This window comes from Centroberyx gerrardi, chromosome 22 (genome assembly GCF_048128805.1).
Source record: "Centroberyx gerrardi isolate f3 chromosome 22, fCenGer3.hap1.cur.20231027, whole genome shotgun sequence".
Taxonomy (NCBI): Eukaryota; Metazoa; Chordata; class Actinopteri; order Beryciformes; family Berycidae; genus Centroberyx; species Centroberyx gerrardi.
In genome coordinates, this window is record NC_136018.1 from 13,038,404 (window position 1) to 13,065,065 (window position 26,662).

A 26,662-nucleotide genomic window follows, 5' to 3' on the forward strand; every position below is an offset into this window, starting at 1 on the left:
CGTCCCTCTTGTAGTGTATGTGTGTGTGTGTTACATGTTTGCGTGCCTGCATGTGTGTGTGTGTGTGTGTGTGTGTGTGACAGAGACGATTATGAAACACTCCATTGCCTTTGGTAGAGGAGGAGCGGGACGGTCTCTTGGGCCACGCGGGGGCTTGAGTACAGGTCACTGTGGCGGGCGGGGCCGTCCGTGCCACTGCCTGCCCAGAATCGATAAAGAGCGGGGGCCTCGGCGGGCCTGTCAGCGCTCACGCCAGCTTGATGCCTGGGTGAGTCGCCCTCTTCACTGCCAAGGTCGGCTGTAGTTATGAAGAGGTCGAGGATTTGCGCTAGGTAAACACACTGTCCTCTCACCGAGAATACAAAGCAGCCTCACTGCGTTAACTGTCTGTGAAAAGAGCATGCTGACAAAACAACAAGGCCGGAGCGGAGGACGGAGAGAGAGAGAGAGAGAGAGAGAGAGAGCGAGCAAGAGACGGTCTGCAAGAGAAGGTTAATGGGAAAGAGAGAGAGAGAGAGAGAAGGGGATGAGACCGACAGAGAGAGAAAGACACAGAGATAGTGGCAATTAAATGCAAAGAAAAATAAAGAATCAGGCAAAAAAAAGGGAAGAAGGGTGCAGAGTGATGGTCTAGCGGTTCAGACCCGTCTCTGGATCCAGACGGGGCCCCTGCTGGCTGAGGATCGAATCCTAGAAAAATCTCCTGAGGGGATTGGACTGCGTTCGCTCCTTTCAATGGCAGGAGAATCAGAGAGAGCAAGAAAGAGCAGAATGAGACAGAGAAAGAGGGAGGGAAATGAGACACAAAACAAGAGCAATACAGAGGAAAAAATGAAGGCTTCCATTGTTATCTGAGAAAGTAGATAATGGCCTGGTTTGTTGAATGAGTGAATCATCAGCGGAGTGTTTGGACGGTGGCTATAATTTCATTGGAGGTGATTATCATTCACTCAAACAGATGGGTTCACTCTTTTCATTCAAAAAGGCCAGAAGCGCTCTCTCTCTCTCTCTCTCTCTCTCTCTCTCTCTCTCTCTCTCTCTCTCTCCCTCTTTCCCTCCTGCTCTCTCTGTCTCTCACCACAAGGCACATTTTCACGGCGCTGATTAATGCATGCGGTAATTATAGTTTAATAGAAATTACGGTTTCATATTTCATTAGGAATCCTCTATTCGACTCATTCCAGATGAGAGAACACAGATTAGTCAACTGATGTTGTTTGATGAGCGAGAGCGTTCCTGTGTTGATGGGCCACACTCAGCTCTCACTAAATCCATCTTTAGATAATGACAGAGGTCTGCGATGAATTAAATGATGGATTACATTTTGTAGCACTTTTCTGATGTCCTCAAAAGTGTTATCTATCCATCTGTCTATCTGAGACATTATTTTGATTTCCGTAAACAAACAAGATTGGCAGCCTCTACGCTGCATTTTACATTAAGTGGCACTTTAGCAATGATATATTAATGTTTAAAAATGCTACATGCAGTACTTTTAAAACGTTATCATGTACTGTTTAAGAGTATGTGTTTAAAGTGGCATCTTTACTTCCTTGATTTGATGCATTTCCTGTTGAAACAGGATATTGGGGGGCGGGACTTAATGCAGTGAGGGATCATTCAAAAGTCTAAACCAATGGAATATGAGTCAGGGAGAGAAAAGCTATTTTATTTGACGAGAGGGATGCGGAGGGGCGGGATTGTTCAAAAATCTGATGGTTTTATTGGTTAGAAATGTATATTTACACCTACTATAGTGCAGCATGAGGTCACCATGATATATAAAGATACTCTGTTTTCTAGGAAGTAAAAGTAATAGGAGTTCATCTCATGGGGACTTTAAGCTCCAAGCTCCAGCCTGACCCCCTCTGTCCACGCTCTCTGAACCCCGCAGGCGAGGTGCTTCGTCTGGGGAGGATCTCGGGCCACACGGTGAACGGCGGCTGGTCGGCCTGGAGCTCCTGGTCCCAGTGCAGCAGAGACTGCAGCCGGGGGATCCGCAGCCGCAAGAGGACCTGCACCAACCCAGAGCCCAGGTACGGAGGCCAGACCTGCCTGGGGCCTGCGCAGGAGTATCAGGAGTGCAACATCACCCCCTGTCCGGGTAAGGGATGCACACGCACACGTACATGCACCCATTCGCAAACATGTCACATGCCAGCAACAGCTGCATACACACACATGCACACACAATTCAAGGCGTACACACAAATTCAAATTATTTATTTATCTCCGCACCAGTGCAAGAATAAACTGGGGACAATACAGATTTGAACATTTCCACGACCAGGCTGATAATCTATGTGATGGCAGAGCTCAGCGATACAGATAGCATCGTCCTCTACAAATTTGACAATTGTTGGTAGTAACTGACGCAGAACAAAATCTAGTCAATTGTTTATCCAGCTCCCTTTTTCACACACCCTTCACACACACTACTACACCACACCCAACTCTAGCGAGGGCATCGATTTTTAGTGTATAAAGAAGTCGAGAGATGGCGGTGACAAAATGCCCTACCAACGACAAATCACCAAGAGCCACAAAAGAAATCAGTTGCAGATAAGAGGTGTGACGAAGACCCCAATTTACACCAGGAATCAGAGAGACAATCCCTGTGGCGCCCCAGTGTGTAATTACATTGCTGGGTAATTATGCTGCCAGCTATGGGAGGCCTTATTCTGTTGTGAAAAGCCCTGAGACAATGCATTTTCTCCACTCCTCTAGTGGAAGACGGCGAGAGGAAGCTTTCTAATTAAAAGAATACTCTCTCTGACAAGGGAGGTAATGTGCTGTCTAAATGGAAATCCAGTGCTTAGTTTGGTATAAAGCACACCTGGTATCCAGCACAGGCGCCAAGCAGACAAGCAGGACTTCGCCTCAGATGATTATTAATCAAGCGCCCTGGAGAAGGGCTTAGGTGTCTCGCTAAAAGCCCGGATCTGTGCATTGTCTTCAGCAGCCACTATCTGTCTTCATAACTGCTGCCACGCACTAAGCTAGCAAAAGAGACAAGAGAGTGAACGGCCATCGATACTATTTTTACAGCCTGTTAATTCATTCAGTGGAATAGTGCGCGCCACTCAGCTCCCAACAGCTTGAGCACAGTGGCTAATAGGGGAAGCTGTTATCCGCTCGACGCTGAGATGAAGACACACTTTGGATATAGCCGAGCACGCCAGATTTGCTCTATCCAGGAGGGCTCTGCCTGTATAGTTGCCACAAGTGCTCCCCTTGACTGAACTGTCGAATGAATGCACAATAATCCACTTTGATTTTGCGGTGCTACATCACTATGCTAATGTATGTTGTACACCTATTCTGAGATGTTGACTGTAATAATACCACTACCTGGGTAGATGAACGACTCCAGACTCCCGTCCCCCGAAGGGACCGACTTAACCCAGCCTGAGTAGCAATGAATACTAATGCAGCCTCAATTAGCACCCCTCTGAAAGTGAGACATTATTTTGAGGCAGGCGGACCGTGCCGGCAGACCAATTGTAATCCTCCTGTCGCTAAGCCAGCTCTTTTTAAATGCGTTAGCGCACTGTGAAGGAGAGGGAAGGTGTTATGCCTGCCATCCATCTGGTTTGGAAACAAATGAATCCGTGTGTTTCTCGCGTCTGCGGCTGAGATGAGACGATCCGTCATCGAGGGCCAGGAATCGACTGATGTGTCACTTTGTGATAGAGAAATTACACTGAGATGACAAAAAGCATCGGCAACTTCAATTACCTGCACAGTGCTGCCAGCCAGCCTTGGGTCTTTAAAAGCAATTCTCAAGTGGTTCCGAAAAGGGAATTTCTCTCTGCCACAATGAAGTGAGGTTTTATCCAGATGATTGGCAAAGGATACTTAACTCTGTTGTTGTGACTCATGGCCACAGATTGCATCCCCATCTTATTGCTCCTTTTCCGTCCTCCCCCCCCACTCCCCCTCTCTCTATCCGTCTATCCATATTTTTCTTTTTCCTTGTGTGTGTATGTGTGCATGTTTGTGTGGGCTGATGTCATGAGTTTTCACGTGTCTGTGACTGTGTGATGTTTGTCCTTTGGCACCACATGAAGGGAGGGACAACAACAAGGACTGTGATGGTTCATTTACCTTCGTTAATCAGAGGAGGGACTGTTGAGTGGGGGGTCAGTTGGTTGCTATGGCAGCAGGATGAAACACACTTCCTGTCAGACACACTTCAAAACACTCTCTCCGACACACACACATATTCAAATGACTTCATATTTCCTTGTCATGCATCACTGTTTCATAAAATGTCTTGGAATGGCTTCCAATCACTTAAAGTTCAGATAAAATTGTCTTTTCAAATGACCTGGAACCTGAATCCTAGAAAACATGGAAGCGTGAAATCCAGTGAATATTCTCCTAGGAAACTTGACACCGAGAAATTCAGTGAATATTCTCTGTTGTCATACATGAATGCAGAAGCAAAATAATGCCTACAACTATCATCATGCAAATTTTTCTGAGACCAATTGAGCATTAACATAACATTACATTGCATTTGAATCACAGGCTTTTATTTTGCCTGATTCAACATGAAGTTTATCTCTCTGGTCCAATACTGTAACTGTATACAATTCTTTGCACAGTCTGAGAATTAACATAACTTTATGCCTTGTAAAGAGGGGACTGCATAAGGGATTTAAAAGTTATGTTTTTGCGTCCCATGCCTGTGTTTAGTGGACGGCAGCTGGTCATGCTGGTCTTCGTGGTCCAAGTGTTCCGTGACGTGTGGAGGAGGACACTACATGAGGACCAGGACCTGCAGCAACCCCCCGCCTGCCTACGGAGGGGACATCTGCCTGGGCCTGCACACTGAAGAGGCACTGTGCAACACACAGCCCTGTCCAGGTACACGCACGCGCGCACACACACACACACACACACACCACCCAGTGATAAGCAGCTTAGGGCCCTGAGTTGCCTGCCGGTCTATCGCAGGTTCATTGCTTATTTTCTCTGCAGTTAGTGCAGTGCATCTCTCTCTCTCTCTCTCTCTCACTCTCTCTCTCACACACAAACATATACACACACACACTGTACAGGTTGTGTGATACACTCTCATTACTGTTTCCAGAGAGCTGGTCCGGCTGGTCAGAATGGTCCCAGTGTGACTCCGCCGGCTCCCAGTTGCGTGTGCGTCACTGCGATGTCCTTTTCCCCACTGGAAACCAGTGCTCAGGAAACAGCAGCGAGACCAGGCCCTGCCCTCCAGACTCCAACTTTATACCAGGTGATCACACACACACACACACACACACACACACACACGAACGTCCATGTGTGAGCACGAGCACACACAGGATATTTCTCTTTATCTAACTATCTCATGCATAATTAAACACACAAGTTTGAGCACACACACATCTTCAGCACCACCCACCACATGCCTAAAGCGGTAATTCAAGTTTTTAAGAAGCCTATAATAACGGGATACTTCATTGATCCCCCTAAGGAACTTGTCTGAGGTCAGAGGTCAGGGTCAGCTGCAGAACAGAACCCCTGGAGCTGGGAGGGATTTAGTGTCTTGCTCAAGGACACTTCAGTGCGGCACATTATTGCCGACATGGGGGTTCACTACATGGCCCTGCTGCCCTATTCGATTCATTATGAGCTGGGAGTCATGTCAGCCCGTGAAAAAAAGCACTTACACCAGCAGTTTAACTTTTTCAGATGTTGGAAGCAAAGAAAGAAACAGTTCCCACACACTGTCTACTGAACTTTGAGTATCTTTATTAGGAACATTTCGGTATTGAGGCCTTCATCAAGTTGTGCTAAAAGATAAAGATGAAGGTCTCAGTGCTGAAACTTGTTCCTAATAAAGGTGCTGTGATAACAAAGTCCAGTAGGCAGTGTGCAGGAGGCTTTTCTTTCTTTATCTCTCGACCTTCGGTTTTCTCCTACGCTTAGATGTTTGAAGCAAAAATTGGTTGCATTTGTTAACAATGCAAGTGCAAGTCAATAGGGCTAAGAACACAAAAAATAATGCAATGACGCGCCTTTGAAACAGCTTCTAACCCATCACACAACATAATTAGCTATAAAGAAGGGCTTTAAAGGGATTTTTCAGAGAATTGGTTTTCAGTCACATTGACTGGCATTGTTAACTTCTGAAGCTGAAATCTCAAGCAATAGCATACAAATACTTTTGTGATAGACTGAAAGGTTTCTTAAAAGCTCAAAATATCTCTTTGACATTCTCCTTGAGCATACATGCACACACACACACGCACACACACACACAAAAGCACACATGCCCGCCACACACCATTAGTATTGATATCTCCCCAGACAAGCATCTCCCTATTGACAGCCAGTAATGTGAGACACCCAACAGCATTGATCTGTGTTACACAGGGATCATTAGAGCAGCTTCTCACTCTAACAAAGGATGTTCATGTCATTCACATTGTATCACTGGGAATGCAAAAGTCTCTGCAACTGCTATACAATGTCCTATCGCAATGAAACCCTTGTAGATTTCATTGTCAATGGTAAAATAGGTTATTTGAGTGGGGTGCACCTTTAAATTTAAGTAATCGCGAATAATTAGAGAGAGTAAATATCTGAATGAAACAGAAACTTGTAATATTTCTGTCTTAATTAGCAGAGACATAATGGGTGGCTATGTACTCATGAAAACCCTTCACAGGTCTTTATAGAAGTACTCGTTTGCCTTTATACCTTATCATCCATCCCCTTTAATGGGAAAGGTAGTCCATTAAGGTTCATTAGCAACGTCTTGTACTTCATTTCCTTTAATGAGAGCTGATACTTTTCATAAACCACTCCAGGTGCCACAATCGTGATTAGCCTGTCGAGCTTTATGATAATCTGTTTCATATTGAGTACAGCTTTCATCTCCACACTCACCTTCAAGGGTACAATTAGTCAGGCTAACAGGAGCGTATGTGTATGTTTCTTTTTGGGGTTTTTTCTTCCCTAATTCTCCGCTGCCTTTTGCTGTTCCTTCTCTTTTCGCAGAAGTCTCAATCGCACGCTCCAGTCAGGAGGAGAGGCGCTGTGGAGGTAATGTGTGTGTGTGTGTGTGTGTGTATGTGTGTGTGTGTGTGTGAGAGGGAGAGAGAGAGAGACAGAGAGAGGCAGAAATCTGCTTGGATTATTTTGGTTTCTAAGTGTTGGATAGAATTGGTTTGAAAATTTCCTGCACTCTCTTTAGCACCAGAGTGGGCATTTCCACTTCACTCCATTCAAGAAGAGAATGTTCTTTAAAAGTCCAAAATAGAAACCTTTTTATAGCAAAACACTTCATCATTACGATGTGAATTGCAGCCGCCCCCTTCACCTTCTCTCTCTCTCTCTCTCTCTCTCTCAGAAAGCACAGAAAGACTTCTTGCTGTCCTCTTCCTCTCTTTGTCCATCACATACTAAATTGCTCTCTCTTCTCTCTCTCTCTCTCTCCCACCAGATTTCAATCTTTTCCACATGATCGCCGTGGGGCTGAGCAGCTCCATCCTGGGCTGCCTGGTCACCCTGCTGGTCTACTCCTACTGCCAGCGGTACCAGCAGCAGTCCCACGACGCCACCGTCATCCACCCCATCTCCGCCGCGCCGCTCAACACCAGCATCACCAACCACATCAACAAACTGGACAAATACGACTCCGTGGAAGCCATCAAGGTCTGTGGCCGCCGGGGTTTGTTTTTTTTCTCGTTTAAAGGAAACGTCCGTATGCGGCGTTTGTTTTTGAGCGAGTTGGAAGTGGATTGTGATGTTCCCTAAACGTGTCATGAATCAGTTGGTGTCGCAGTCACACTGTCGGTCTATGAACAACGGTTTGCCTCTTTCCTCCGGTCTCAGTTGTGACTAAACAGACTCTTCTGGTCTTACTGCATGGCTCTCACCGTAGCACCACCTCTTGACGCTCTCTAATGTGTAATGTATAGACAGCCGTGCATACTTCTTCTCTCCGTGTGCTCCTATACTGTGTGTCTCAGTCTGTGACTCTGCTCTGTCCTGTGTCAGTGGCCATACACTGCTTTCTCATAACATGATGTGATCAGTAACCAGTGCGTAGGTAGGTAACCAGGGCGTAGGTTAATTTAGCAGCTACACATCTCCCTGTTTAGTCTGGTTCTTTATGTCATTATAGTGCAGAGAGATAGACAAAGCGGAGCCAGTGACCGAGATCCAACTGCCCCCATGGAACAAACAACAGCCTCTTATCCACTGAGACCGTCAGGCCTTTAGTGCTAGGCAGTGCTGCTGATTAGTGCTTGTCCACAGCTACTCCAGGCTCCAGCTGGGCTTATTGCAGGGAGTCCCAGCGCTCTGAATTGGGGGGTTTAGCCACCCCATGTAGTTTTCTGAGCTAAAAACGGCCTCCAGGAGCAATGGATGTGGTTTCATGATATTCTTTGATACCTGATCATGTACAGTTCGGCAAAATGCAAAACTGTGTCCATGCGCACGTGCAGTCTATCTATCAGACAGTCTATCTGTAAAATATAATTTTGCTGACAATGAGGGGTTTAATAAGTGTTATAATATGATACAATAATACATTTCTAGTGTTAGCTGCTTCCAAGCACTAGCTGGTCAGTTTTAAGCTCTGGCACTTATTGGCCTTACTGTTGATAAGCGGCTATTGCATGTACAAGGCCTTGGGTATATAAATCAGTGCTCTTCCAAGCTGTACATTGGGACTCACACTCAACTGCGTGTGGGTATGGTACTCAACTTGAATAAGTTATTCAATGCAGGCTAATAAGGCAAATCTTTATTTGAATCACCTGTGCTAGAGTGGTTATGCGCCAGTGTATTATTCTTTGAGAAGAAGTATACAATCTGTGTGGAAAATGAAAATACCTGGATTTCTGTTTGCAAAGCTACAACACCGATATAAAAGTTCAATTCAGATATGCCACTGAGTGAGAATCGACCCCTTGGCTCAGAGCAAACTTCTCAGAATGTAATTTCATTGCAGAATAAAGATTTGTGAAGTGTTCATCCGTCATGCAATTAGAGTCTAGCCGGTGAGCATAATCCAGTTTTCCGTTGCAGATAGCGGCAGATATGAATATGGACAGTGTCTGTTTGGCTAAGTGAAAATACAAAAGGAGCTGCATGACAAATGAACACTGTGTAATTATACACAAGCACATTCTGCCTCCAATCTCACTCACTGAGCTAAACGGTTAAGATGCTGAACTGAATATTTTAACCGTTAAGTGTAAAGCTCCGTAATATCCCTCCTTTGAGTGTTTATGACAAGGACAGATGAACACCTGACGATATATTTCAAGATTAGAAGTTTTAGCTCTAATCCTGATGTTACTGACACATTAGTCATCATTGTTATGCGCAATGTGTCAGTTTCATAGGAGACAGATTGGTATTCTTGACTAACTGGATCCATTCCAGCAGAACAATATGAGTTTCTAATCACAAAGCTAAGTCGCCATTCTGGCTGTAGTTGTATGTACAGTTTCTTACATTTCCAGGCTTCCTAGATGGCAGGATATGGCCTTAGGGTTCCTTTGTGGCTCCTCTGAGGATGACTGTTCATTCCTCTCCTCCTTGCAGCCAGATGTGTCGGTACTCTTGCCCTTGGACGACCCCGGCATGCGCCAGCCTCTCTCTGCTAACATGGGGGTGTCCATGCGTGGCCTGGAGATTTTCTACTAACCACTGACCTCTGACCTCTACAACATCCCGCCTCTTGACCCCCCAACAACCTCTTGACCCCAACCACTACTTCCTCTTCCCCACCGCGCCCCTCCCACCTCCTGTGGCACTTCCTGTGTGTGGCAGGTTGGAGTACAGACTCTAGTTTCTCTTTCTCTGCTCGGACTCTTCATCCCTCCATCCCTCCATCCCGCAGGACCCCCCCCTCCTCCCACCAGGCTTGTGAGAAGGCAGTGTATTCCTCCCTCATTTTTCTCTCTCAACAAGTGCTTCCATTTGCATGGTTTTTCTTGTTTGTCTTCCTTGTTTTCGTCCCTCTATTTTTACCAGTCTTGGTGGTTTGATTTGATGGGTTAGCACTGAGAAAGGAAATTCATTGTGATGCTGTTTTACTATGCTCCTCTGTTACCTCTCTATCACTAATGCCACCCCATTGTTTAAGCAGATTTTGTTTACTGCACCAAAAACTCCGTAATCACTCTTCAGCCAATTAAAGAGGTTTAAGGCAAGAAGACAAAGTAGATGGTGCTAACAACCATCTTAGCACAGCTGTTTAAAAGCAGCCACGGGGCCACCTGCGGAGATACATAACCGTCTCTGGGCTGCGGGAGTGTTGATTACAATTTCCTTTGTGTGCAAATCACATAATGGGATAGAAGCAAAACACATGAGTTTTTTTGTCCAGCGCACGCATTCCCTATCAGTGTCAGTCAGAAGCATCCATCAACTGCAAATGCAGTATCATCAAGTGTTGAATTACTCCGCCCCAAGGGACTCACTGCACACATTCTGCAAAGACTGGATATGCACACATCCATTTGCCAAATTGCTGATGTTGTATCGAGCACCGCATCAGAAGCTCGTTCTGTGTTTACCATGTCACACAGGGACAGAGAGATGCCCCCATGGCTCTTCCTTATTGTTTAACAGACAAAATGACTCTCCATTGATCGATTTTTATGGTTTAGCGTGTCCTAGAGGACCAACAATCTGAGGGCCATAAAAGCCGCTGATGTTGGGTATTAGAGATGACAGAGGTGGACATACGGATGCGCATCAAAATAATTTAGCCCTGTAGTGGTTTATCATTTTTCCAGCCTGTTTGCTAATGCTTTGACCTTGCTCTGTGAAATGTATGTTCCATTCACCGAGCGGCCTCCCATTGATTTGTGTTGCTATTCTCCTATAAGCTCAAAAGGCTTTTTTTTGTTTTGTTAGATGGATTTGCTTTACCTTGCCATCTGGGCTGAATGATCACTTGATCCATGTCTAACAAAGAAGTCCACACTGATTCTTCTCTCTTTCTCCTTCTCTTTCCCCTCTCCATCTATTTCTTTTATTCACAGGCCTTCAATAAGAACAATCTGATTCTGGAGGAAAGAAATAAGTACTTCAACCCACAGCTTGCCGGGAAGACCTACACCAATGCATACTTCACCGACCTCAACACCTACGATGACTATTAACCCCCGATTTGGCAATTCAGAACTCCATCGCATAGCGGGACACCGACCCTATCACCCATTTTGACTCTGTCTTCTTTTCTTCGTGCTTTGTAATGAGATTCGTGACACCATGCGTGGGACAGTCCCACTCTGAGACTCTATGGCAGCTGGTATCTGATGAAAATACAGACACACAGTGATGCCAACAGAGGGAAATGCCCACTTTCTCTCAGGTGCCTTGGGGTACACTTGGAAAGCTCAACTTTTGGGGCTACAACAAAGTCGTCTTGGCTTGACTCTCACAAAGAAATGGACAACTGGATTTCTGTTTTCCCAATATGGACAAAAAAGGGGGAAAATTATAAATAAGAAAGAGAGAACTCGAAAAGATTGTGGGAATTGGTCCCTTTTATCTTTCCTGTGACGCCTCTAAAAACAGACCTGTGCTTGTAATGAGGGACATAACCACAAAACTGCTTTGCATGACTTCATCTGACGTGTTTTCTCTGTCGTTCTGTTTGTTTTGCATGGTTGATTGCATTCCAGGGTTTGGGGACTTGCAAGCAGCGTTTGCGGGTGTTAGGTTCAAGACTGGTTTTGTCGGTTGTGTCCAGCGATGGAAATCACAAAAAGGAAGGCTGTGGAGACGCCTGATGACTTTTACCATCTATTACTACAGTCTTCTCCAGATGGGTCAACATCCACCCCCAGTCCTAGAATCAGGATGTAGATATTTGAAGTCTGTGGTCAGGTTTGTCCATGTTTTTTTTGTTTTTTTTGTATTGTTTTGTTATGTTTTTTTTTCTGTTTCAGGCTCTTGCGGGGTCTAGCAGCTAGCAGTGGTTGAACTATTTTTTTGCTTTTATGTTCTTGTACAGTAAATTCAGTTTGAAGCCTATGTTTGTAGTTTTTCTAAATGCATTTACTCAATGTCTCAAGTGAACAAAGAACAAAAAAAAATCCTTTTGAAAAGAAATAATGGTTTATGTGCGTTCAGAAAAAAAGTGATCAGGAATATTCATGATGGCCTGCATCAACTTCAGTCTTTGTCACCGTATTTTTTATATTTTTTGTAAAAAAAAAAATTGAATTTTGATAGTGTTTGTTATTCCTTTGGCTTCTGAGTTGAATATGTATTTGTGTGGGCAGGATTGTGATGGCATTTACTGTACAGACTATTCTCCTGAACCCCAACCAGAGTGCTACTCATATACTATAAGACGAGATTCATTCATCAAGCTGAGATTATTCTGTTCAAAGTGTACATTCATAACCAAATATTAGGTTATTCAATGGTTCAGTTGTAACTAACTCTTTTTTACATGTTTGCTTGTGTTATTGTGCATAAATTAAAAACTGCTTCGTATACAACAGACTTGTCAGAGTGTGAGTCATACAGAGTAACTGTTACAACATTATTTTCCACTATCTCTTTATTTGTGAAGTTTTGATGTCTTTGATTCATAAAGTTTATTTTCTGCCTGACTCTAATGAATGATCTAAAGATGGCAACAACTTGAAACTGTAAATTGGAGCAAGGACAGCGACATAAAGCACTCACTTTTAAGTGTGAGGCACTTCTGCCAAATGTGTCGACATATTTTAGCAGTCATTACCTCTTGCTTTTGTTTGTGTTGCGGTTGTGTCTTGCTTTGACAACTATGGAGCCTCTGATATTCCTAGAGCAAAACACGGCACCATAAGCACGCACCGACACTTCATAAATCACTCAAACCCACAGTAAAATAGTCCCTCCACCCCTGTTTAAAGGAATCTTCAGCGGGGCTCTGCGGTGACAAATGGCATCTGCGGCGGTGGAAGGATACCTGAAGGATACAAATGGTGCGAGGCAGCGGGGTAAAGGTGGAGGGGGCGCCGTCTGAAGTCCAAACTCTAATCTGTATGACGTGGCGTAGCGCCCCACGCCGTGTTGTTCTCCATCAACCTTCAACCTGACGTCCCATCTGTGTGCAGAGGGTAATGGAGGGGGTGTTATTAATCACCCCGCTGTTTGGTGGGGGGGGGGGGGGGGGGGGGGTGCTGATCCAAGCCCAATCCACAGCCCCGCTCCACCTCGCCCCGCCTGGCTCCGGAGAATCAATCTCTCTTTACCTTGACTTCACTCCTACCTGAGAAAGCAATGCAGCAACTGACACACAGTTGCAGTGTTTTTAGAGTGGGTTGTCATACATGTCTGTGTGTGTGTGTGTGTGTGTATGGGGGCTAAGGGAGAGTGTGTGTATGTACGAGTGTGTATGTACATACTGTATAAGTGTGTGTGTTAGAGGGTGGGAGAGTGGTGAGAGAGGCTGTAAATGTGTGCAGTTGCTTCTCCTCAAAATGCATTTTCAGACTGCTAAGTGCATGCTGTGAACCGCACTGACCCCACCAAACCTCAATTGATATATCATTACTTGATGCACACATAAAGTATGCTGCACACACACACACACACACACACACACACACACACGTCCATAGCCAATAAAACACTTCTTCAGCCCTTCCATCATTCCATGAACTTGCCAGCAACATGATCTATGCAGCACTTAGTCAGTTGGACACATGTGACATTCCACATTGACAATTGGGCTGAGGACAATAAATGACTTTCTCAGAGTGGCATTTAGGGACTGGTAAAGGTCACAGCTAAAGGTCACAAGACCAGGACTCTGCGTATGCGTGTGTGTGTGTGTGTGTGTGTGTGTGTGCGTGCATGCGTGCGTGCGTGTGCTTGTGCGTGTGTAAAAGAGTCAAGTTGTCATGGCATGTGAGTCACAGGATGAGTTGAGTTGCCGTCTCAGTGTCTGTTTGTTTGTGTAGCTGAAGCAGGAAGGTTTTATTATTTCTTCGTTTTTTTTATCTTATTGAACCAAATTAACTAAGAACACAGATCCCTGAGACTTTTTACCAAAGTCTTGTCCTGTTGGCCACTGAGCAGCTCAACATTACATGTTGTGGACATGAATAATGTGAAAGATTATGTTCCTCCATCATGAAAGGACTATGTGACATTAGCACAAAATGTACACATCATTTCACGTTCCTCAGGTGAAAAGGTTAGCAGTTAACCTCACAAGTCAGACTTTAATATTACCAAATTATCATATCGTATTATTACCACATTATTGAATCATGATTTGACTCAGTTTAGGCAAGTAAATTACCTGTGGTCCTGTGGTTAAGGTTAAGGGTTAGGCAACTAAAACAATTTGATTATGATTAGGGTAAGGTATTGGTCATGGTTGAATAAGAAAGTAAGTAAAAATGTATTTGCATGAGTTGGGAATTTAACCTGGGTCATCGGTATTTTAGGAAACGTGTGTGTGTGTGTGTGTGTGTGTGTGTGTGTGTGTATCCCCATATTACCAGGGCACGCGCCTGCTTGCACATGCACATTGTCTCTGTTAGTAAGACCAAGGACCACAGTGGAAATGTGTCTTTGACACTTATTTCTGTTATTCTTCATCATTTTTAGCTACACATAAGTTTGTTCTACAAATGAATTGTCCAATAAACTAAACTAAACTAAACTAATCTTAACTTCTTAATATTCAAGCATTATTTGAGATACTCAAGTCTTCTATCAACAACTTGATGCATATAAAAACCATATCCCATTTGCCGGGATAAGCTCATGATCCTGATTATGAGGAATCCAAATATAGTAGCTGGGATATGGCAATATTAACAAGGATATTGAGGAATATAAACATCTTGTCCTATCTGGAATGTGTAAGTTCTGTTTCCATGGTGATACTCTCCCATGGTGAAATTATTTTGATTCATACATATATTGTGAATTGGGTATGAAGATGCACAGACCCTACAGTATGTGAGCTAGTATCCGGGATTCTCTGTGCATGTAACCGTTGTATTGGTGGAGCATTCAGGTGCTCCGTTAATTAGCAGCCTGTATACAGACGCCCCTGAGTGACAAACAAGGTGAGTGAGTGAGATTGTTCCTGTCAGGCAGGTAACAGAGCGTGAACACCCCATTAAACACCTCCTTCTCCTCGGAGAGCAGATTTTCTCTCATTCACACGGATCACTGTGCTTTAGACTGGCCTTTCAGCTCTTCCCTGAGCAGATCCACCACCCTGTCAGCACTGTAATATCAGCAGGACTAACTATACAAATACCACAAGATGGGCTCCCTAGACCCAAAGTTAAGTTTTTGAACTGAAGGAGAGTGGGCAATGCTGCTCTGTCTTTTGTTCAATGCGAGTGGTTAGTCCACCATAGTCATTTGTGACTGTGGAGAGAATGGAAACTATGAGATGTGATAGCATGGTCTGAGCTGGGATGCGATCCCATGCAGTTAGCACAGTATGTTATGAAAAATGTTATGTTTTCAGGGAGAAAACACAGTGATGAATGTATGCTGTTGTGTTATTTTTGTGTAAGTTGGAAAAAGTGATGGAAGTAGATGTTGACTAAACAACCCCAGGGAAGACTGAAGACGACTGAACAATTTATGAGCTGTCATGAAATGTTATGGTCTTTTGCAGTAGAAAAATAGCAGTGATTACTGATGCCTGTCATGGAATCCTCAAGTATGTTTATCTGCACACACACACACAGTAATGTAGAGTAGCTGCTTTTCTTTTCACATTTCAATAGCACCACTACTGTGTGCCTTACACTGACTGCATCTGTATTCACCTGAAGCAAAGGAGACCCTGCGGATTTAACACTTCATTTGTGAGAATGGGACGGTTGTTAACAAGTCAAAAGACCTAACAGAAGAGTCTTAAACTATCCTCCAGTGCAAACATTAGAGCATCTACTGGAGTATTTTTTCTCTTCTTGGCATGATTTGGAGCAAACATTCCCCAATGCTGCTTCAATCCAGTTTTACATTGCCGTGTATTCAAAGCAAACAGATGAGAGAGATGCTCTAATCTCCATAACGCCCCTTGCTGTCATGCTTAACGAAAAATATTTTTCATTTTACCTGCATCTTCCAGGAAAATGATTGTTTTGCCACTCATCAGGCTCACACCTTCTCTGAATCCTATTCGCTACACTGGCATCTGTTGCTGCTTTAACTTTCCAAGCTTCCGGATGAGACGGGAGCCCGGTTTTTCCTCTATTCCCCATAGAAACCCTCTCTCCTCTCGCTGCAGTCCCCGTCCCAGACAGAAGGGAGGCACATCTTCCAACAGCTCGAGCAAAGGCAGATATGTGCGGGTGGATAGGAAGCTGGCACGGCTCTGTGAGTTCCGTCATGCCAGACTGAAGGATGAATGTCACCATAGGCAGTAATGCCAGTCGAGGGATGCCACCATAGATTCCACCCCGAGACATCTGGAATCCCAGGTGCCCGTCCGCCGATCCAGATCTCAGCTGCAGGAAGCCAAGAGTCCCCATGGACGCCGAGAGCCTCGCGACGCCGGCCAAGCTCTATTGAAGCTTATCAGCTCCAGCACAACCCTTTATGGGCCTATTCACCTCAATCAAAGCTGTTATTTAGGTAACGAGCCAAGATGGCGGATATCGCTGTGTTCCAATTACCCACTATGTCTCCTCCATCTTTCCCTGCCAGCTTCCCCACAAGCCCCGATTCTGCTCCTCGTGGCCAGCTGCTCTGGCGCCGTTCCCCTTCCTCAGTATCTGTGCAGGGGGAGACTTGTTTCAAAACAGAAGGGTTCTGTCACTGCTAGCCTCGCTCACAAGAGCTATTGATGACCGCCACGGTGTTTATCCTGTAATCTGCTCACACTGCTCGGTCTAGGAAGTTTCATCAGCACTGGGAAGGTGTCTTTCAAAATGCAATCTCAAGGGAAATCACTGGTTATCTGTCGGTAAAGTAATCCACTGAATTACTCCAACTCAGTAATCCAACTCCAACTCTGACTGCTTTTAGTAACTTTTTGATAATTATGCCAATAGAATTTTGAATAAAAAGTTATAATGATTATTTGTTCCAATTTGCAATTCATTCGTCATCTGAATGGTGTTATTATCATTATCTGCAATGAGAATGAACAATTAATTCAAGCTATGTGAAATTATGTTTGGCACAATCAAAATGCCTTTTTCTGTTCAAACATGAATGATCCAACAAGTAATTGTCTATTTTTTCCAAAGATATCTGGTCACTGTTTTCATTCTATTTCAGTGACTAACAAACTTTTCAGTAGCTAAGTAAATACAATACAGAATACAAAACTAATAGTTGTACTCATATGACTGTAATACCATTACACAGCCCTAAATATAATCCCACTAAGCACTTCTTTGGTCAGGTATACAGCAGTGTTTTTCATCTCTGGATGACTCACCAGATAATAGAGGTTAATATTCATACAAAGAAAAAAACGAGAGGATAAATCTTAAAACTAAACTGCGGGTAATTTAGCTCAGAGCCGGAGTCATTTCAGAAATCTGGAACAGAATGAACTATCAAACAATACATACATATACTCTTTTAAATTTTGATTACACAAGATTGAACTAGGAGACACCACGGCTCGTTTTTCCATTCAGTTTTTATTCACATTTACTTCCGTGAACAAGTTCCTTTCACATATGGAAGAGTAGGAAGCCACTGAAGGTGTTGTGTGTATTCCTATCATCATAAAGCCCGTACCCAGAGGGAAGGTGCATGTACACCATATCCCCCTTATCTAATACAAGAGTCAATGCATTTGACAGGTACAAATGGCCTTCATTACTGTTGTGTTCCCAATTAGTCATTATCTTCTGGTCATTGTGGTAAAGGTGAACTCCAAAAAGATTCCCATTGCGATGATCAAAGGCAGTGAATCTGAAGTAGTAGACTCCTCTGACTGGCGAGATGAATTTACCTGCATGACAAGGTGATTAAAAAAGAGATTCATATTTTATTAAGCATTGTGACTGTTAGCAATGTGAACAGTAAGTGTGCTGGGATGAGTTTGTTAGCTGCACTGTACCTAATGTTGGATTATAAGCATCGCCGATGTTGGTGAGGATTCTGTTGTACTTCAGTGGGGTTTCTGTGTTGAAGGGTCCCACCGAACCGGTCAAGCCGACAGAGAAGGCCACCTTGTCTGTGAATAAAGGGATATTTTATCAGTGATTACATAACTGAGTGACTGTAATAGTGATTGTAATGTAAAAAAAACTCTGATTCTACAAATGCTACTTATTCCTATTAGCTGATGAAGACTGTGATATACAGTTGGTTTGAGTACTGCTGACAAAATGCACTTATTGTAAGTCGCTTTGGACAAAAGCGTCTGCTGAATGACGTAATGTAATTTAATGTAATTGAGTCTTTTTGATTTATTACATCCAGTCAGACCAAATGATGTGAAACCTGTCTTTTCAATCAGAGAACATGAAAGGAAAACTGAAATGATCTGGCAGATGTAGTCTAAATGTGAGAGATGCAAGCTTTTGACTGGGACCCAGGAGTGAGTGAAAATGTGTGAAAGTGCAGCAGGCTGCTGCTTTATTTATCCTTTACTGAATAAATGAAGGTAAAGAAAAAAACAAAAACCTTAGTCCACCATGACAGCTGTCAACATATTTCCTGTTCTAGTCAATAGCTTCCAGTGTTACCTGCAATCTCATTCTCCAGTTGCTCGATGTTAGTCTTGTGGAGCTGCAGTTCAGTCATGGTGCTGTTCAGGTCCAGTCTTAGAGCCTCAGCTTCCCTCTTCTGCTCCTCTGCTTCTTTCTCATTGGCTGCTATTCTCAAGCTCATATCAGACAATTTGGCTGCTTGCTCTGAGAGTGTAGAGAGAAAAGCTACGTAAAAGCTGTTCACATGCAACACATCAGTTAACCCAGTTAATAACAATAATCATAATCATAATCTTAATAAAATAAATAATAATAAACATCAGCATCATCTTCATCATTATCATCATGACACGTGCTGTTTTCTCATAAAATAAAAAGAGGAATTCCACAGAGTACCATATTCATGCATATTGGAGGTTAAAGGTCTTAATCAGTGCTACTTCTCTTTTTTGTGTGAAGGACTTTGTAATGTTTTGTAAAGTTCTATAAAAATAAGGTTTATTAGCATATTACTAATAAACTAATAAACCATATTAGTATATTAGTATATTACTACTATTAGTAGTAGAATTATTAGAAGTAGTAGTTAGTAGTAATTGCAATTACTAAGTAATTAGTAATTACTAATTAGTAATTACTTATTACAGTATTAGTAATTTTGAAACACACTGTAGTTTTCCCATTGACACCCATTGATTTAGCATTATGAGTAGGTAATTTACACAGCATCAAACCACACAAACCAGTTTCATTTTGTCTACAGGCTTCTCTCAGGCCGAAGAACCATTCAAATAATCCCTCTAAAAAACTAAAAACCTCACCTATCATCCCTATCAACAATTTTCAAGCCACTTTGGAATATATATATAAGTTTGGTTCATTCAAACAGTATAATTCTCAATATCCTACCTGCATTCTCCATCTCCAGCTCCTCTACCTGGCTCTTGTGGAGGTGCAGTTCAGTCTCAGTGGCGCTCAGCTCTCCTCTTAGCGTCATCACTTCCTTCCACTGGTCGTCCACATCCTTCTCACTGGCTGCCAGTCTCTGTCCCATACCTGACAGTTCTGCTGATTGTACTAGAAATATATAGAGAGAAAAGGCACAAGCTGCTAGTATGTATCCAACAAATCCATTCACCAAAACTGGAGATATATAGCGATATCATAATAAACTAAATCAACATGAAAATCCAAAGCAAAGCCTGAGGCAAAATTCATTCATGATATCCTTCAAAATAAAATATATTAATCAATATTTGAAAAAATGAACAACATGGAAACCATAGAGACAGAGACCTCCAAACTAAATGTAATCTGTGATGTCATCAAAACACAGCGGATACACTGGCGACGAATTGGAGACTGACTTTGTGGAGAATGTTTGTTTGAGCTTTTACATCCAAATGAGTTGTATGTCACTGCAGCACTGACAGTTATGATCCAGGAAATGTCCCCATATCCCTGTGAAATCACTGTGGGTATTACTTCTGTGTCCACAAAGTCAGCCTCCCATTTCTGTCAATGGAGCAGCTCCAGGATGTATCGCTTGATGGCATCCTGAAAAGAAAAATCCATCCTCAGTTACTGTCATATTTCATCAATGTGTGATGTTCAATGCATTCCAGGGGATATTTGGTGATGAAATGTCGTAATTTACTTTTTTTGGTGTGCCGACTTTCCCTCAACCTGCCTTGTCTACTTCTTCTTCAGTTAGTGATTTCCTACATTTCCCATAATGCCGTATAGCAACCCCCAGAGAAGGGACGTGAACTTGTTGCATTCAGCTGTGGGTTATTGATAGTATTGTAAGATTTTAAGTAATATGGCAGCTCTAGAAAGAAGCCCTGTCTTTACTCTTTGATTCTGAGAGACTGATATCAAAACCTCATGTTGATGATGATGATTTAGATATCTGAAAAATGTTTTGCTTTCCATTGTAGCTGCACTGAAAACATATCAAAGTCACATCATGTTTTCTATGTTTGTCCAGTTATCTACGATGATTGAAAGGACACAACAAACAAAATGGGCCCAGAAATGCAAAGTATATCGCCAAAAGCTGTTTTTAATAGTGCTAAATTGTTGTAGGGTGAATTTTTCCTTTAAGAGTGTTATATGTAACTCCCTTGTTCTCATTTTTTCTAGCTTTTGGAGAGAATAATTCATAATTTCTGAACTATAGAAGATCAAAGAATTAATATATGTGAACTCTGTTTATTGGGGGGGGGGGGGATTTTACCCACCTGCATTCTCCTTCTCCAGCTCTGTCACCTCGTTCTTGGTGATTCCCAGCTCTGCTCTCTGCTCTTCCATCTTCACCTCCATGTTCTTCAGCTGAGTCGTCAGAACCAGCACTTTGTTCCTCTCTTCTCCTGCCAGCACCTCGCTGTCTCTCAGTCTGACCTCCAGGTTCTTTAGCTCCACCCGCTGCTCCACTACAGCGGTCCCCATGTTGTTCACCATGTCTCTCAGCTCCTTCAACTCAGTCCAGATTTCGGGGATGGAGCCGGTCCGGTCAGTCGTCTGTTTATGGGTCATGTCTCCTTTACCTTCACAGTGACCGATGACATTCCCCTCATGCTCCCCACACTTTTCCTGAGCCCACGTCAACGCCAGGCAGAGCAGCAGCACCAACTGAGCCGCAGCGCTCTTCATTCTGAAAGAGCAACACATGAAATCTGAGAAATTATGAAATGCAACATACTCTCTCGCTTTATATACACTCAAAATAGTGTGGATGGGAATGTCACAGGTGTGTCCAGCAGAAAAGGCTCATTTCATGCCAACAGAATCACTGAAGGAAAAAAACAGCTGACAAACCAAATTGAACTAACCGAGGCGTGGAAAGAGTAGAATCTGTTTTACATGGCAAAGTTTCCATTGACAACGTGTCACTTAAAAGCAGGCCAGCAAAGGTGAAAGTTCACAGCACATGGCAACACATCATACCACTGTTAGAATACATTTAGAACTCACAATTAGCTGTTATATAACCATTTTTGATGTAGAGATCAATTTTAGAATTAAAAAATCTGGACAGTGAAAGTGTGAATGTGTATAACTGTATGAATAAAGGTTAAAAAAATAAATGGTATAAACATTTTCAACAAGAGTTACCTTGCCACCAAAGAAAATTGCAAGAGGATTGCATGAGGATTATGTCTTTAAGGTGTCAGGGTAATAGTTTAAAATTAATAATCCTTCTTTCAAAAGTCAAAAGGAATATATACCGGGAAGCAAGCTTTGACATTCCTGAGTATTTTGGACTAAATAAAATGCATTTAATGCCAAGATTACTAATAATCACTTAAACAAGACTTAACATGAGACTCTATGGCACTTTATGTGGCACTCTCTGCACCATGATGCCTTTATATCTCTAAGCCTCGTTGCTTTCATCTGTCAGCTGGAGCCAAGCAGGAGACCAGTCCCAGGCCCTGAGCCCAAAGGGACTCCAAATGATCCGTTTTAAGGTTTACTTTCACAAGTCAACAGTATAGGCCATAATGTCAAGTCTTGTCCCAGGGTCTAGCGATACTTACTGTGGCCCTGCCAGTTCTTGCCTAAACAAAGAGAAAACACACAAGCACATAAGCTGACTGTATACTTATAGCAACCAGCTGTAACTAAATCCTGCTTATTGCCAGTGGGGGAAAATAGCATATCACACACATCACGCAGTGTGTTTATTTGAACCTGCAAAGGTGATGTCATTTGATATTTCCAAGTGTCTAACCCTATACTAACGCCTCCCTCGATATCACTTAAAGGGGAATACCAAGTTCAGCTTTGAAATATGTTATTTCCAGAGGGCACTTCGGTCTAAGTGAACATTCAATACTGTCTCCCAGGGACAGAAACAAGTTTGTCATGCTCCCTAATCTGTCATGTCACATTGATGTACAAATCCTACAGAAAATTTAAATGTAAACCATGAGAAAGCTGATTGTTACATTATACAGGTTGGATTTCAGTGGGTCAGTGACCACATTTTCTAGTTTAAAACTGATAGCAAAAACTTTGTATGAGTCCACAAAATCAGTAATCCATTCATTCAGCACAAGGCTGAGCACTGATATGGCATCCAAGATTCAAGTTGTTTATGTTCAAAAATACTGTTTGGACTGGCTTAGGCTGTGAGAATAACATTGTCAATTTTTAGAAAGAGTTTCCCCTTGAGTCAGAAATTTTATCACTGTTTTTGTGTGTGGTGCAACTGAAATAATTGGGGGAATTCAGAGAGGTAGCTGAGTCCTAAACATACAGAGATTAAAAGTGTTTTTCATGACATCATCCCTGGTAAAAAAAAACAACACATCTATCCTATTTCAAGGTAGATTTGATTTCAACCCTAGAGGTGTAAACGATTATATTCATGGGTAAAACATTCCCACTGTACATATGCTTCGTGTTTGGTTCCATTCAGAGGTTGGATTTCACTTGACATTTCCCCTGAACCCTCTGTCACTGAGCTATTTTTTCAGATAAGACTTTTTTCGGTAGAACCTATTTTCACTAGTTAAACTTTGAAGGTCTTTCTGGTGTAAACATGCACAGTCTTATTACTGCTACTTCTAAAAACCACTTATTTATTAAATGACCATTTCCTTCTTTACTGGTGCAAATTGGCCCATATTTTTAAAAGCAGGTTGTGGGAAGTGACACAACCTTGTCAAGACACAAGCAGGCAGAATAGATGGGTGGTTGTTGATTATGTTAATGATTTACTTTAACAGAGCGCACAAACATCAGACGTTGCCACCCAGCTAAGAGTTTTACTATTTTATTTTTTTTTAAAAACATTCATTATTAGAAAGTCTTTGAATGTTTGAAAGCTCAAGTTGAAGGCCAGTTCCACCACAATATAACCCCACTCCAAAACTAGTACCTAGTGTCCCCACACCCCACACTTAAAAAAAAAGATGCTTTTTTATTTCCCCAAGGCCCTGCTATTCACTTCTCATTCCCTTACACAGTCTGTCATCCTGCTGGTTGCTTTAGCTGTGACCTGTCAAGCACAGAGGGTATGGCTAAAACCATGAAAATTGCTGTTGACGGGTTAGGTAAGACTTTTAACAAAAGACATGACACAGGTCCAGATGTCAGACAAAGACGTCGGACTCTGAAGGCTCTTGAGGTGTGACAGAAAAGTTTTTCTTCTCAAAGAACTCACAGTTCCAGACGCTGATAGCAGAGAGCAGAAAGGTAATGTGTGAGATGTGGAGCTTCTGATGGATTAATGCTGCATGTTCTATTGTTGATGGAGCTACAGCTTTAGACATCACATAACTTAAAAAAATCTAAACACAGATGGTGTATAATGTGTATGTGTATTGTTAACTGTGGTGTAGTGATTCCACATATTGTGGTTTCTGTGAGCGTAGCAAACCTGAATCAAGTAGTATTTGCATAATAAGTTACCAGGGTTAATCACGTAAATGCATATTCAATTTTGTTTCAAACACTTTACTGTCTGGGTGACTGCCTAAACTGTTTGCCATTCATTATATTGTCCCATGTGGAAAACCCTACACATCTGGTACCTAAGTAGGATTAAACAAACTATAAAAAGTATTTGCAAATACTATTTGACCCAGGTCTGGATGGTGGTTGTGGGAACATGCAGCAGCCTGGCTGGTATCTCATTAGTGACAGAGTAGAGGTCAGGGTTGAATACATCACACTCATCACCTGCTGGATGACAAATGAATCCCTTCACAAGCCACAGGAAGGGAGGAGATGAGAGTGAAAAGAAAGTCAGAGAGAGAGAGAGAGACACAGGAGAGAGATGGATATTCGTGAGAGAGAGAGCAAGACAGCGGGAATAACTTTTATTATAGCCTATTCTGTTGCAGTAACACCTCTCATTTTTAAACATTATGAAGGAACTTTTTTTGTTTTACAGGCATTTTCAGCATGTACAACAGAGGATTGAGCATCCCTCCAAGGTATGGTTTGTCTGTTTGATTAATGAAAGCACTCAACATGGGCAGTAAAACACTTTAGGGATTCATGCTCATAAGAAAATTGATTACCTTTAACTAGAGAACAATGGAGAGTGAGGAAGTGTAATGACTGGGCACCTGTTTTACTCCACAATCATTATAGGGTCCAGGAAAGCAATCATTGTGTTTTGTAAGACTAAAACTCTGGTATTAATGGCTCCTGTAATTGAGAATGAAACATCATAGAAAAACACTCATTTGGTCATTAGAAAACTCATATACAATGCACCTGATTGCAGGCATCATGCTGCAAAATGAAACATTAATATCACAGGGATAGGAGTCCGGCTTCTGCTTTGATTAAAATGAAGCCTGAAGTTGAGCATTAAACTATTTATTGCACAAGGCCATCCCTTCTTCCACACTCTCATACCATTGCAATCACACTCAAATAAATGTATTTGAATCTAATATTAATTAAATCAGAAATGTTGTTGAGATGGTGGCTGCAGCCTGTTAACGTTTTTACCCTAGTTCAAAAACAAGCAGTAACATATCCTGCTCTACCATCCTTTACAACTAACAATTAGGATCAGGCTTCACAGCTCAGGATTAAACCTACTCTTCCTCTTTTCACCACCCCATTAGATCCATCTTCTCTGCTAATGGGCCTTGTGATGAGCTATTGATCTCCACCAAGGTATCTCAGGAAGTAGGCTAGAGGACTACACCAAACAAACAAGTCTGCAACTGTCTTTTACAAATCTTCAAAAGTCTACTTCAAACACTGAAGGTCACTTTAACTGAGATGTTGTAGGTTTTAATGTTCATTATTAGCATTTTCCTCCCACATTCTGATAAACCTCTTAACCTTGTGATGATTATCCATCTCCAGCAGTGAGTAATGTTGTGCATCGGTGTGTAATACAAGAACCAATTCAGCGCTAAACTGGGCAATGAACGCAAAGGTCACAATCTGAGCTGCTTACCTTCGTAAATGAGTGTTAATCGATCATTAACCCGCCTAGCATGGACGCCAGTTTGTCAACACGCCCTTCCCTTTCAGCAACCAAATGGTGCTGACTTCAACCTAAGGCCCCTTGAAAGAAAAAAAACAAAAAAAAACACAATAAAATATCAGCGAGAAATTCTCTTGCTGGACAAAATCTGCCTCATATGCAAGGGGAAACTCCTCCTCAGCAATGTGATATCTGCTATTAGCGATAAAGTTTTTCATTTGCAGAAGAGGATCAGATACAGTCAGGGCAAGAATGAGTGATGGAGGTAATTAGGATAGAGGTTGTCCTATCTCAACCTGTGCTCTTCAACCTTCTCCAAACCTTTAAGGACTTTCTGTCTCAGGCCAAACAGCTCTGAATGAAAGATTAATAGCATCCAGTCATCAGCTCATTGTAATTATTAATAAGGCTTCCATGAATTCAGACTTTTATGAACTGTCATCTTGGAGGGCCAGATAGTGGTAGTTCGGATTATTCCTCTGCAGTGATGTTTGTACACTTGCATAATGCAAACATGCTGCAAGATATTTAGCCTGTAACTGTCTTGAAACACATTGATTTATTCCCAATCTAGGTACGTGGCTCTGGGTCAGACTCCCCGCAGATAAAGTTTATAGATACAGATACTGAGGCTCCGATTTTATTCTAGTCGTTCAAACACTGCTCCATTATATTTTCTACAGTTCTCCATTTATTCATACTGTGGTTTGCCTGCTGCTTGGTAAGATTTGCAAGGCGGTAGAATTTGATCCCTCCCTGAACAAATTGAGATGTACTGTACTTGCCTGCTCAGCAGTAGGGCTCTCCAGCAGCTTGGAGGAGCCATGCTGTGCTGACTAGACTTCAGCGCTCACCTCACCTCGCACACCTACACAATGGACCTTTATTCCCTTGCACTGCGGAGGAAAAAGAAGAGTGCACACATTTGCACGTATGTGTGTGTGTAAGTGTTGGTTTGTGCATGTGCCTGTGTGTTTGAGTTTAAAAGTGTATGTACGAGTGCGCCACATGAAAGAGTGGGTTTGTGCAAGTGCATCTTCGTGTATATATAGCTTCACTGCAAAAAATC

At 42.6% G+C, this 26,662-nt stretch overlaps 1 protein-coding gene across 1 annotated transcript in view; it reads left to right on the forward strand.

Annotated features, from left to right (window-relative positions):
• The window catches only part of sema5a (sema domain, seven thrombospondin repeats (type 1 and type 1-like), transmembrane domain (TM) and short cytoplasmic domain, (semaphorin) 5A), a 77,836-nt gene extending 65,388 nt beyond the window's left edge, over positions 1 to 12,448 (forward strand). The window contains exons 16-21 of the mRNA XM_078291335.1: positions 1,895 to 2,104; positions 4,702 to 4,872; positions 5,099 to 5,254; positions 7,006 to 7,050; positions 7,451 to 7,662; positions 11,016 to 12,448. Coding sequence (XP_078147461.1) covers positions 1,895 to 2,104; positions 4,702 to 4,872; positions 5,099 to 5,254; positions 7,006 to 7,050; positions 7,451 to 7,662; positions 11,016 to 11,135 — 914 coding nt within the window. The 3' untranslated portion in view covers positions 11,136 to 12,448. The remainder of the gene's footprint in view (positions 1 to 1,894; positions 2,105 to 4,701; positions 4,873 to 5,098; positions 5,255 to 7,005; positions 7,051 to 7,450; positions 7,663 to 11,015) is intronic.
• The last annotated feature ends 14,214 nt before the right edge of the window (positions 12,449 to 26,662 follow it).